Source organism: Megalops cyprinoides, chromosome 21 (genome assembly GCF_013368585.1).
Source record: "Megalops cyprinoides isolate fMegCyp1 chromosome 21, fMegCyp1.pri, whole genome shotgun sequence".
NCBI classification, from domain to species: Eukaryota; Metazoa; Chordata; class Actinopteri; order Elopiformes; family Megalopidae; genus Megalops; species Megalops cyprinoides.
Genome location: NC_050603.1, coordinates 18841738 through 18854746, shown reverse-complemented (window position 1 = coordinate 18854746; position 13009 = coordinate 18841738). Strand labels below are relative to the sequence as shown.

Here is a 13009-nt window from a genome sequence, read left to right as displayed (position 1 = left end):
TGTAGCCTATAATTGAGTAGAATGCCTTATTGGACGGTGTAGAGCATGGAATAGTTGTATTGATGTGAATAAATTCCAGTAGTTCCAGATATTCTTAGCTTTTAAGAAAGATGAAGAAAATGCGTAGGCCTACATGTGAGCGTTTTTACAATAAAAAGTTAAAATGCACCTATACTGACTACAAAGAATGAAAACATATAATAACATAGCGCAGGCTACCCAATTTTAGGGGCGCTACTTAAATGGAATTTTCATAAAAGTCCCGTGTTTCAATGAATGGTCTCAGAAATTCTGAATATAATGATTATTATTAAGTTATCTTTAGATGTCGTCATTGCTGAGTCCAAACCAGAACGCGCAATCAGAAATACGCGAACATGTCAAAACACCTGTAAATAAAACTAATCTCTCAGTTCCGATTTCCCGGCCATCATCTTAGGCTTCTTCTGGAACAAGGAATTGCATCACAGGTTTTCTGATCCCAGTTTAAATCCTGCTCTGGTCACGTGTCGCAGAGATGAGCTAGATTAATGTTGCGCTGCTGAGAGGCGCACCGGACTACAGAAACATCGGAGGATTTCGGACAGCTCTGACCGAATGCAGCGACGCTGAGGAGGAGGATTTCATCAGTCGACTCATTGAAGAAAATATTAAATCATTAATGTTCATTGCATACATGAAATAGACAGACTACCCCGAGCTGAAAGATGATTTCCCCGTGGGACCGGTGGTACTCGACCAGCTGCTGTCTCTGCTGTCATGTCCGGACTGGCACCATTATTTTGGGGATATGGTACATGGTGAGCGGAAATGTCTTCTCCATATGCATCTAGATTCTTCATTGCTACTGGTCGCGGTTGGTCGTTAACATTGTATGTTATGTTTTAAGCAGCATACAAATAAAGGATGATAGCCTATTCGATATGTTCACGTTAGAGTATAGCAACACATTACGCCTCATTGTTTGGTATAAATTGCATGTGGCCTTCTTCAGCTTTTAATTGTTTTTTTTTTTTGTTTTTTTTCAAAATGCCTTGCTTGAAGCTCGATTAATTTCCTAAATAATGTTAACGAGGTTTTGACAATGTATTGTCGCACTGACGAATGCATTTCAAGTTCATGATCGTTTTAATTGGCATAGGGGCTCTTAGGTAGTATAAATAGAAGTATTAGCGCGATAATTCCTTGACCTCTAGCTGAACGCACCCGTCCTTTTGGTATGTAACTATATATTTATCTAACTGCTGAGGCTACAGTGAATAAGCTCTAAGGAGAAAGCTCTAAGAAACCCCAGAATCTGTTGAAAACACGAGAAATCGATATCAAAGTTGACAAGTGAGGAGTTCAAGGTGCTAAGGTACCATAGGCTAATTATAGTACCGGTGAGAGGCTTTGGAGAAATGCGGCTATGTACAGCACGTCATTCCTCTGACTATGGAAAATTGACGTAAATCAACATTCAAACAAGGGAAACCGAAATGGACTGCTTATGCCACTAAAATTCCATTGATACACTGTCATTGTCACTGTTATTTAGATCTTTTCGATATTCCTCCTAAATAATCTCAGTTAAACCATTGATAAACAATTGTGTAACTAGTTGTTTAATTAACACTGAGCGGAAAGGAAGTAGACATGCTTTTAAAGCTGATGTTTGCAGAAAAAAATTATGTTTTTATCCAGTAAAAGTACGGTCTCCGTTTCCGCTCGCCCATCCCAACGGAGCTGTCCAACAGTTCAGCGACCGTCAAGGACTGTTGCTGATTTTGTTGAACGTCCTGATTCCGCATGTATAGTGAGGTTGACTTGGGTTTTCAAAACAGTTTTGACACATTAAAAGTTACGTTTTACTTTGGGTTTTGAAGCATACACACGCTACGCTATGGCAACAGTGCTTCATCCAGCATCTTAAAAATCCCCTCATAAATTCCAGAAAGCATATAATTGGTATTTGGCTGGTAATTGAGTTATTATGGTGTCCTTATATGCTGGATACTTTGGGCATCCCAGAAGTTCTGGACGTGAAAGTTTGATGGATACAACTGGATTGCCTATGCCACTGCTAGCGACCTAGCATGCATATAAAATAAAATATAAACATTGGGAAATATTAAATCAGTTCAATTTAATATAAATCATTGTGTCATGATAACGTAAATAGAAGCCATAAACAATTATGGAAGAAAACCAAACAAAAACCAAGAGTGATAAGGCAAGGCAACAAAACAAAAACAAACAAACAAAAAAAAAAACAATGGCAGAGGTGAGGAAAATGACAGATCTGCTGAACTTACTTTCAGGCTGTACTCTTTCACCTTACAAAACCGTTACCTATTACTGGGATTGTTTGTTTGATTTGAGTTGACGAGAGTTTGAGATCACGATCATGAATGATAATTTGAGATTCTGACTGACTGACAGCCTGCACGGACCCCTGGGATTGCCTTGGCACAAATTGCAGAGAGAGAGAGAGACAATGTACCGTCTAACCACTCGACCGCATTCATAATGATGCCGGAACCGACTTAACTCCTGGCGCCCGTCCAGGATGTTTTCTCCAGTGAGACCCTGCTTAGAGGTGGCTTTGAGAAATAACTTTCACCGCTCTCTGCTGACCTAAGCCGTTAACTCTTTGTCTGGGAGATTCACCCTTGGGGATTCACTGAAGCAATCGCAAGGGTTCATTGTGACGTGCTATCCACATGATTCACTCATTCAGTAGGACTTTGTAACTCTGCCAATGTGTGAAGTGGTAAACACGAGAAGGGGCTGGTCATTAGAATTTTACTGAAGGAGAACTGCTTATGTGGGCATTGTAGCCTCTGTTGTTGCTGAAGAGTCTGCACAATTGTGAAACCAGACAAAGAGGGTGGTTGTGTGGATGCTTTCCTACAGCTTTCTCTTTTCTTACGCATTTCTCTTTTAATTGTGGCATAAATAATTATGTTTTTAATGATAAGCAGTTGTCACATTAACAAAATATGAAAGGCAGAAGACAAAGACATGGAGCCAGACATTCTAATAATACTAACATGTATCAGAGTTTAATGTTTGATTTCAAATGACAAACCATAGAGAATAAAGGGCTTTAGAAGTCATGTACAGGTACCGAGGAAAAGAAGAAGAAACAAGTAACATTTCCCAGAATTTCCCTGTTCCTGGCTCACTTGTCCTTCCTTTTTGCAGCTCATCAATGCTGTGGTGCTTCTCATTCTCCTCACGGCCCTCAGTGATCCTGACCAATACCACTACCACATGACCAGGGTTGAGCTGGCCAACAACTTCGATGTCATGGATGATGCGAGTAAGTGTTAAAACACATGACTATGATTACCTGAATACTTGGCTACAGTAGTTAATGCAAGCAGTGGGTATTAAATTAACAGGGGTGAGTCTTGAGATAGCAGATAATGTCCACATTATGAATCTTATCATTGTACATATTTTGACACAGTTTAGGTTGTAATGTTCTGTTCACTTTTACTCTTTTAAACTGAAACCTTGCCCAGCATGTTTACTATGTGTCAATATATTATACTATATGTGCTAAAATTGTAGGAACATTATTCAACATTCTGGGCATAGTGTGTCACTAGTGTCTTATGTCCTATTGATTTTATTAGGATTAACAAGGCACAAGTGGTAGATCTTATTCTCAAATAATGAGTGTGTCAGTACCTGGCTGGACCGTGAATCACCTTAGCGTTTTGCTTTTTGGAGCAGAGGAAAGTGCAACTGAGGTTTTTCTCATCTTGCACACCGCAAGTATCAGAACATGGGAACCCAAAGGCCCGCTAGTGAAACCCTTACAGTGTGCTCTATTAACAGACCTCTGAACTCCCCGGACACACACACACACACACACACACATACACTGCACGCAGCAAAGCTTTTTGTTATTGCCCGATGGCCAATGGGGAACTAGCAGACCGCATTCCTAGCATGGGCACCAGTGACTTTGATTAAAACTGACTGTCCCAATTCTGCAGGATTAAGCAGTCCTCTGATTCCCTGCCTCCAGCTTGGCTCTCCTCATATCGGGGCTACCAACTAGAGAAGTCTGAGTAGACTGGAATAATCAGAGTAGTCTGAGTACGGAATGGGCATCTCGCAGATGCGGGGGATTAAGAGGGAGAATTTTCTGGTGTTTTCTTGTAGCATTGAAACTACAAACGTTGCGTGTGGACGGGTGTGTCTAGTTCCTTTGATGTGACAGGAGGGAACACCAAGTTCATTTACACATGTTTTGTTAACGGAAGGAATTCCTCTGTTCTGTGCCATGATGCTGAGGCCATTTACGTGCTTCTTATAGCCATAGGAATGTGGACATGGTTGATGGGTAACATCTTCTCACGTCTGATTGGCTGACTTTGGCTCAGCGTGTGTCTGCTGGCCGTGTGTCAGTGGAACAGCAGCTCTGAGTTTCCTGTAGCTCTCCTACCCCCAGCAGTATATCCCTGGCATCAAACATGCAAAGGGCAAACCCGGCACGTTATTGAATTCCAGCGCTGGGATGCGTGAGGTCAGGACAACAGCAGGATCGATTCTGTGCTCTCGTCCTCGTGCGTGACTCCAGCTTGTGTCAGTTGTTTTCATATTTAGCGCACGCGTTTGCGTGTGTGCCACACACCAGAGCCTTTTCAGGGTAATCCAGTATAAATTTCAATAAATATGGTGGAGAGACAAAGAGAGTTTCCTCTCTCTGTCACTTACATCACACCCCTACCTCTTTTCCCCAGCGCAAATTCTAGATGTGTGCGGAAGAGTTAAGGGTCAGAGGAGCAGCGGGACACCAAGATTGGCAGCCGTTTCCATGGTCACTCGACTCACACAGAGGAGCCATTGGAGACATCATTACAATTCAGCACAAAGCTCCTCTGTTACATAAAGCACAAGTTTGAGAGAACTCAAACGAACGACCGCTCGAGGGATGCAACTCAGACTAAATGAGCGAAGTCCTCAGAATGAGTTACTGTGTTCCTGCTTGTCCTGTGAAGCCCTTTGCGATAACATTATAATTAGCATGCCTATGAAGTGTTTTTTTTTTCTTACAGATATTTGCATTGCCACGGCTATCTCCCTACTTATGATCCTAATATGTGGAATGGCAACATACGGTGCATATAAGGTAATGTCATTACAGTGTGAACCATGAAATAACTGCACGTAACGTATTATATGGGTGTGTCAGTAATGCCATTATTCCACATGTGTACTTCAAAAGGCTTTTTATTTTTTATCAAAATGATGATGAAATTACCATTTTCCTGCAATAACCCTTAATCTAAAAATTTCTTGCCTTTACAGCAACATGCAGCTTGGATTATTCCATTCTTCTGCTATCAAGTCTTTGACTTTGCCCTTAACACCTTGGTTGCAATTAGTGTTTTGGTCTACCCTGACACAGTTCAGGATTATCTCCAGCAGCTGGTGAGTACACAGACCTGCCAGGTTCCTCTGTTCCTACGTCATCTTTGAGCTCAATGTTATATATTTGGAGTTGACCTGTGACCTCTCTTCACCTGTGTCTTCATCTTTGCCCCACTCCCCACCTTCGCAGCCAGGGAATTTTCCATACAAAGACGAGATCATGTCTACGAACAATGCGTGCCTAGTCTTCATGGTACTCCTTTTCATCGGCTGTATCCTGGCCTTCAAGGTAAGCACTACTTTGCGCACCACACTCAGGTCAGTTTTAAGTGGTGTGATTTCAATATTGTTTCAACCCATTACTCACTTAGGTATTATCACTTATATATTATATATATTATTATATTCATCGCTTGTGATGAAAGCACCAGCACACACCAGCATTTAACGTGGCTCTGAGTAGGCAATGTGTGGCCTATTAACTAACTGCTTGTGAACAGACAGACAGTTCACAGTTCTGCAGATAAAGACAAATCTGTTTTGCATAAAGTTGATAACTACAAATCAGTTATTTGGTAAGATGGGAGAGAAGGATCCTCAGTTACACACAGTTACCCAATTTAACAACAGTCAAACTGTTTCACTATTAGTAGAAATAATAACTAACAATAATCAAAACAAAACAAGCAAAAAAGACATGAACAGTTTTTGGGGAACAGGTGATGGCTCTGTTTCACAGATGAGCCACAGAGGAGCAGCTGGTTGTTTTACATTACATTTACTTTACGTTCATTTAGCAGATGCTCTTATCCAGAGCGACTTCCAGCTCAAAAGAACAGAAGTGTATCAAGTGTATGTTTTGGTCATTGTGGCCTCATAGCTGAACGTAGCTTTAACACAGTTTCCATTTCTGAGCCAAAGGCTGGAATATTTACTAATATTTACCCATTTTGACCCATGCTGTCTACAAGTTTTTGCAATGATAAGGTTATTGAACTTATTGGGCTAGTAATTGGTGCAAATATGTAGTTAATGCAGTAAAGATTCCATGATGAATTGCCCTTTTTCAGCATGGCATTTCTCCATTGAAGTGTGAACTACGTCTCAGTAACTCATGTATTTTGTCTGTTCAGTTATTGAGCAGTATGTGCAGTGTGCTATTTTGTGAATAACATTGAATTCTGTGGTTTCAAACGGAGCTGGGCTGGGCATTAAATGTAACTGTAGCAGCTGTGATGTCTGTCCCTTTCCTGTTTGGGAAGAGGAAAATGTAAATGCAATGAGAATTAAATTATAATCTCGACCTCCCGTTGCCTCAGGTACGCCGACCAACATTTGGTCCCAAATTCCAGCGTTATCTAGGCGACTTCCTCTGGGAAATACTCCACTCGCTGACTGGCTGCAAGCATTAGAGAGAGTGTTAGATTACTCCGCTGAGATAAAGCCTCAGCTCTAAAATTAGCGCAACACTCGCTCCCATTAAAACCCAAATTAGCAAATGGGTTTTTTTTTAAGGAAGGATGTTTCATAAATACTAAATGCAAGGCAGACATAAATTCTCCTGGGAGTGCTTCTGTTGATGACAAACAGCTAAATCTCCTATCCGATGTAATCTCATATATACATGCAGCTGTCTGGTAAGAGTGCAAAAATGTTGTACAGTGGAAAAATATTAATGATTTCAGTGGTGAAAACAGTATTTAATAGAATTAAGAAAAATGCAGAGATGACATACATTTGATTTGAAGTGCACAACAGAACATCTATTTTGGTATGACCTTTCCCACACGCTCTTACATCGGTTTTCTCTACATTACATTTCTACAAATACATGACAAATACAAGATATAAATACATTAAAACTGGTCATCCGTGAACAATGCTTCCACAATATTATATTACATTACATTACATTCATTTAGCAGACACTCTTATCTAGAGCAGCTTCCAGCACAAAGGAACAGGAGTGTATCCATTGAAGTTGAATGAGCAACAGTGTCAGACCAGGCTAACAACACTCCCAAACCAGTGTGTGCGAGCAAAACATTATGCAAGCCTTACCACAAGATAATTTGTACAGCTTGACTAGACAAGGGAAGCCAAGTATACCACCATACATCACAGTCACTAGATCACGGAATCCAAAACATATCACGATACTACATGTAAAATAAACAGCAAGTTTACCACAGAAGCACTGTTTGTTATCAGAAGCGTGTTATTTTGAATCAAGTTTTCAACAGATGAAAATATGGCACCCACTACTCTTTCACTGGTCAGTAATACTGTGTTGACTTAACAAAATTGTGTTGACTTAGCAGTGATATGATTGGCTGATTCCCCAATCATATTCCTTTCAGCTTAATCTGTGGGTTGTGTTAGTGGTGCTTGTTAGTGCGATGTTAAGCTCAGCTTTGGGGAAGGCAGTCAACACGGCACATGTTTGGCTGAAGGCCACTGTCACTGCAGGGAGAGGGTCAAGCTTGCTTTGTGTCACCCTTGGGCCACCTGTCCTGTTCTGGCATTTGGCCGTTCCCTCAGGGAGGGGTACAGAGAGTCTGTGTGACCAACTGCTGTCTTCTCCTCAAAATTTTCACACAAGCCTGCCCACCATGTACCAAATCATATCACAAGGCATGGGTGTGACCTCCGAAGACAAAGTGGGTGTGTTAGAATGCACCATGCCAAACTGCTAACTGTATATGGACTCTTTAAAATCACTCACTACTCTTACCCACAAAGAGCCAAATGGGACATTACAGATACAACCTCCCTCGCTTGGAATCTGAGATTTCTCAGATTGTTTTCAAGCAGAGGGCTGGTAATTGACACTTTGACAAAACCCTTTGGATTGAATTGTCCATTGTGTCTGGAATTTCCTTATTATGCCTTCCAGGCTATGAGGTAGATAGTGGTGTTGGCAGACACTCCTAACAGGGACAGTAAGTAGCTTCCTCATCCATTATGTTTGCCTTCACCATGAAAAAACTATTCAATTTAAAACTACAGAAACAAAGTTATTTTCATATTTGGTAGTCATTGTTATATTTATTTGACACAGAGCAATGTGGCCAGACATTCCAAAAACCTAGTGTAACACATACATCAACATTCTGAATCTTGTTAATATTGAGCATTGTTTCCTCTCCAGGCGTACCTGATTGGCTGTGTGTGGAACTGCTACAGATACGTGAGCGGAAGAGGCTCCACGGAGGTCCTGGTGTACGTCACCACAAACGACACCGCTGTAAGTCACTTTCACAAGAACGTCTGTATCAAAACCAAAGGAAGCAATTCCTGTCCAAGACCTATATCCAGAATCAAGAAGTTCAGGTCTCCTTCCCTGTCACAATTAGCGGAATTAGATTTTTATTTTTTTTAAAATGAAAAAAGTCATTGATACGTTTTCCTCATGCTGTGACCATAATCGGTCGTTGAAAAAATATTTCTCAGTGGTGTTCCATGTCACCTCTGATCTCACTTCGAACATATTGTGGACTTGCACAGTGGCATTGCTTGCAAATGGACATTCCATGGACATTCACAATGGTTTACCCTCAGAAGAGATATGGAATATTTTTGTATATGTTTTATTTTTGCATATGTGTCTTTTTTGGGCAATCACATAACCCCCACACAATTTTAATGAATTTCATCTAAATTGCTAATAGGCTATTCTGGCAAAAGTAGTGTCACAATCATTAGCTAGCTAATTAACATCTTACTGCAGTAAAGGAATGGTAATTCAGTTTAATATGGCTATCTAGTAAAAATAGCTTGGCTAACTCATCTTAGACATAGATGGAACTTTCTCTTGAGCAACACACCACACTGGTTGAAACATTCTACAATGTGAGTCTGTCCCTCAGGTTAAACTGCCCCTGCAGTTTGGAGTGTTGATCACAGAGAATTATAGCACAGTCACAAGCAATCTCTTTCCCTATAAGATTAAAGGAATTATCTTCCTTTGTACTGTACTATTGTCCTGTAATTCTGTATTACTGTACTATATTATTACTGCTACAGTTGCTGCAGCATTTGATTGGAGTTCAGGAGGTCAGTGATCCTTTATGTTTAGCTGGTGCTGGACAGTAGATTCCTTCGACCTGCGTCACGGCTGGATTCCTATTGTTAACCTGCTGTGCTCCATAATGCCGAGTCAGTGTTTAACAAGGGCATTTAGGAGGGCGCTGTCTCAGGGGCCGGTGTCTACCCTCGGTAATCCCCTCCTGATCCGCGGTGGCCCCAGGACAGCCCCGCTCCAGCCCTTAGCCTTACGCTGGACAGGCCTCAGTCCGGGGTGGTTTCTGATGTTGACGATTAGCTAAAAAATGATTTCATGATTTCGTATTGAATTTATGTTGTATTCCTTATCTTTCTTGTCTTTAATTGTGTTATTGGTGTAGTATTGCATGCCAGAAATCAAAGCCCCAGCTCAGTGCTTTAGAGGGTCAGGTTTAGGGTGTGGAAATGGCTTTGGCTTGTTTCATTGTGATGGATGCAGTGTTGTTTCAATGCTTCTGGGGTGCTTAATGTACTTAAGGGGGCACTTTACCCCTTAGGGTTTTCAGCATTTCACATCTTTTGCAATAACTTCCAGCATCGCATGTATTACCCTCTCCCAGCGCAGCCTGTCTTTCAATAAATGCCTGCTGTTGCACAATGCAGAGGCACAGACAGATTACGAGCTGTTGAATAAGCAGTATGCTGGGATACATTAGCCGCATCTCTGGAACAAGATTCACAAATGATCACAACAGTGCGGTAACATTCATGATGTCACCGGTGCACACGGTGTTCCTCTTATTTCTTCGGAATCTGTGACGCTTAGCAGACGGTTCGTGAAATAACTGCCACTGGGGATTACCGGTGTCAGGTGGGTCGGGTCGCAGAACTAGTCCCCCGAACGTACAGTACCCAGCTACTCTTGAAAATGCCATTTTCAAAGTGCAAATCTCTCTCCTCCGCTGTAATGCCTTATGTAAGTGCCCTTTGCGTGTCCTGACAGCCTGAAATCCTCTCATTAATGTGTTAGGCCTTCCTACGGAGAGTTTAGAGTATTTTTCCCCCCAGGGCTTAAGTCTGACCCTTGTCCCAAATTAGCATCATCGCTTTTGTAATACAATAAGTAAGACCTCTGTCTGGAGTGGGCATTTGCGTCTGTGAACAGGGGAATCGATTGGGTGACCAGCTGTTGTGGAGGCTGAGAAAAGAGCAGGACTGGTAGGAGTAGCGTAGAGATGTGTGGAGATGTCTGTCTTTCACCTGCAATGCAATGTCCTCCTCACCTGTCTTTGTGTTGCATTTTTTTTTTCTGTAGGTGCTGCTACCACCTTACGATGAAATTGTGGCTGTTCCACCCAAGGAGCCCCCTCCCCAGTACGTTTCGGCATGAGAGACCGCCTCCCTCAAGACCACCACGACCACACACTCTTTACCACGGCTCCTCATTCTATCTAGTTATGACACTACAAACGCTGTTACATTCTCTCTGGCCTGGAGGTGAGGCATTAGTAGATTTTTTTTAGCTGTCTTGCATTCACAGAACTCCCCAGTTATCCCAGCAACACGCTGCTGTTTCAAGCCCTATTTGCACTTTAAGCAACGTAGTTTGCTCCTCTTCAGGTCTCCCATGATACCCTTTAATACTGTGAACTCCTCTGATCCAGAGTTTGTCCGAGGGCATTCCTCAAATGCAGCAAGCGAGGAAAGAGATGAGCTCTTTTTAAAAGGCAATATCCCTGATAACCACTGAATGTAAGGACTGTTTTTTATTACTTTTGTATAAGTACTGTAAAAAGACTGATTTTGAGAAGCAAAACAAAAAACCTTCACTGTCTGTGGTCTCAGTTACTTGTAATACCAATCAATCCATAAAAGGTCATCGTTCTGAATGAACAAGTAAATTATGAACAGATAGCTTCAACAGGTGGAAAGGTTCCAAGGAACAGCATCTGTCTGTAATATGAAATGAACTAATAATGTTCTGAAAGACACAGCATTCTGTATGTAACATTTCAGCTGATAATTTCTCTTTTTCCCCACATGCACAGTGCACACAATTTTTGCTGCAGAGGTTTTTTAAAATTTAGTCACACTGCTGGACACAATTCATGCTTATTACTCCAAAACCTTGGCATTTCTTAGGAAATCACTCTACAAACTCTGACGTGCTGCTATAATCGCAAGTGAATACATGTACTACTAATAGGGCTTAGTGCCAAGACAAATGGTACGATGTAGTACTTTAGTCTATGTCCCCTGTTAATCTGTCTAATATGTATTCTGTTATAGTCTGAGCTTTCAGAGGTGGATTAAATAGTTTAAGGAAAGGAACAATGCTCCTGTATTTCCTTAGATCCTTATCTTCAGTTAGTCTTCAGCTGTCTTCCATAATGGAGGACTGTGGAGATGTGAAGGATCCGCCCTGATACGATCGTAGATTCATAGCTCAAAATTAGGTTTTTCACTTTGACATACCCAGCTATGCAAGAGTGCAAAGGAAAGGAAACAAGTGAAAACCGCGCTGTGTTTTCATTGCACTGACCACCACAGCAGACGCAGCACATGGCCGACGAGACAGGGAGGTTGAGACCAGAAAGCAAGACCACCAAACATACTCATGTTTTACTGAGTGCTGTTCATTTCGTGACACATTTTTGTCATTGGAGTTGCACTGGCTTGTGTTCAATTCATGTAATAAAAACCTTAAAAGTCATCTCTGTGGTATGTTTTTCATTTCTTCCCTATGCAGAGCAATTGAGGTAACATTTACAGCATGTGGCACAAGGACAGTGTTTCTATATCAGGAACTTAGGTCTTAGGAACTCACTGTTTGCTGGTTCTCATCCAAGGTTCTTTTAATTAGCTTGATTAAGCTTTTTATTAAAGGACAAATCTGGATTTGACATCTGTTGTCAGTTATTTACTGTACATCCTTTCAAGTAATGTATTATTAGAGGTGTGTTTGTGCAAAGAAAAGAGCCTTATTTAAACTTATGTATGACTTCCCATTAAACCTGCGGAAGTTGTGCCAATTAAGACTAATTGGTTGTTTGACTGTTTGATTTCCTGCAATCCAAACAAGCTAATTAACAACTAATCAATTGGACTATTTCATTGCCAGCACCAATTAAGAAAAGAAGTTTAAATACCTTTGATTTTTTCCTTTTCTCCCACCTCCAGCAATGCATTCCTTTCACAAAAGTTATCTGGCAGACAAATGCATTTCAAATCAGACCAGTCTGATCAAATCAAAGCTCAGACCTAATTACATGAGGTTAACCAGTGAGAAAACAAGCATGTCCAATAGGTTCTGAAGATAAGGAACAGGAACCACCAAAGCAGATGATTGATGAAAGAAAACGGAATAAACAAATATATTTGTTTACTACCATGCCTCAATTTTCTATACTTGCAAAAATTCGTCACTGTAACAAAATGTGCAATTGTTTCAGTTTGACATCAGATACGAAAAAAGACTCCTTTGGTTTTTGCATGACAGTAAGGATATATAATACACATTTGTTATAGTTATCTGACTCTGTTCAACACTGCTGTTGTACTTGAGCTTAACTCACCCTCCTCCCTCTTGCATCGTGGTTCTTCTTGGAAGTGTAATTCCAAGTTCCAGCTCAAA

The 13009-nt window shown here is 41.1% G+C and overlaps 1 protein-coding gene across 1 annotated transcript; it reads left to right on the top strand.

Annotated features, from left to right (window-relative positions):
* Positions 1-525: 525 nt before the first annotated feature.
* laptm4b (lysosomal protein transmembrane 4 beta) lies at positions 526-11977 on the top strand. Its single transcript, XM_036515854.1, has 7 exons — positions 526-800; positions 3187-3304; positions 5055-5128; positions 5308-5430; positions 5561-5659; positions 8522-8617; positions 10691-11977. The coding sequence occupies exons 1-7, from the start codon at positions 708-710 to the stop codon at positions 10763-10765; spliced, it is 678 nt and encodes a 225-aa protein (XP_036371747.1). The 5' UTR covers positions 526-707; the 3' UTR covers positions 10766-11977.
* The last annotated feature ends 1032 nt before the right edge of the window (positions 11978-13009 follow it).

Bases quoted from the DNA above. Each gene is read 5' to 3' on its own strand.
- laptm4b (XM_036515854.1), top strand. From the start codon at position 708: ATGATTTCCCCGTGGGACCGGTGGTACTCGACCAGCTGCTGTCTCTGC. The intron at 5,431-5,560 runs GTGAGTACACAG...CCACCTTCGCAG, and splicing joins AGGATTATCTCCAGCAGCTG to CCAGGGAATTTTCCATACAA. The intron at 8,618-10,690 runs GTAAGTCACTTT...TTTTTTCTGTAG, and splicing joins TCACCACAAACGACACCGCT to GTGCTGCTACCACCTTACGA.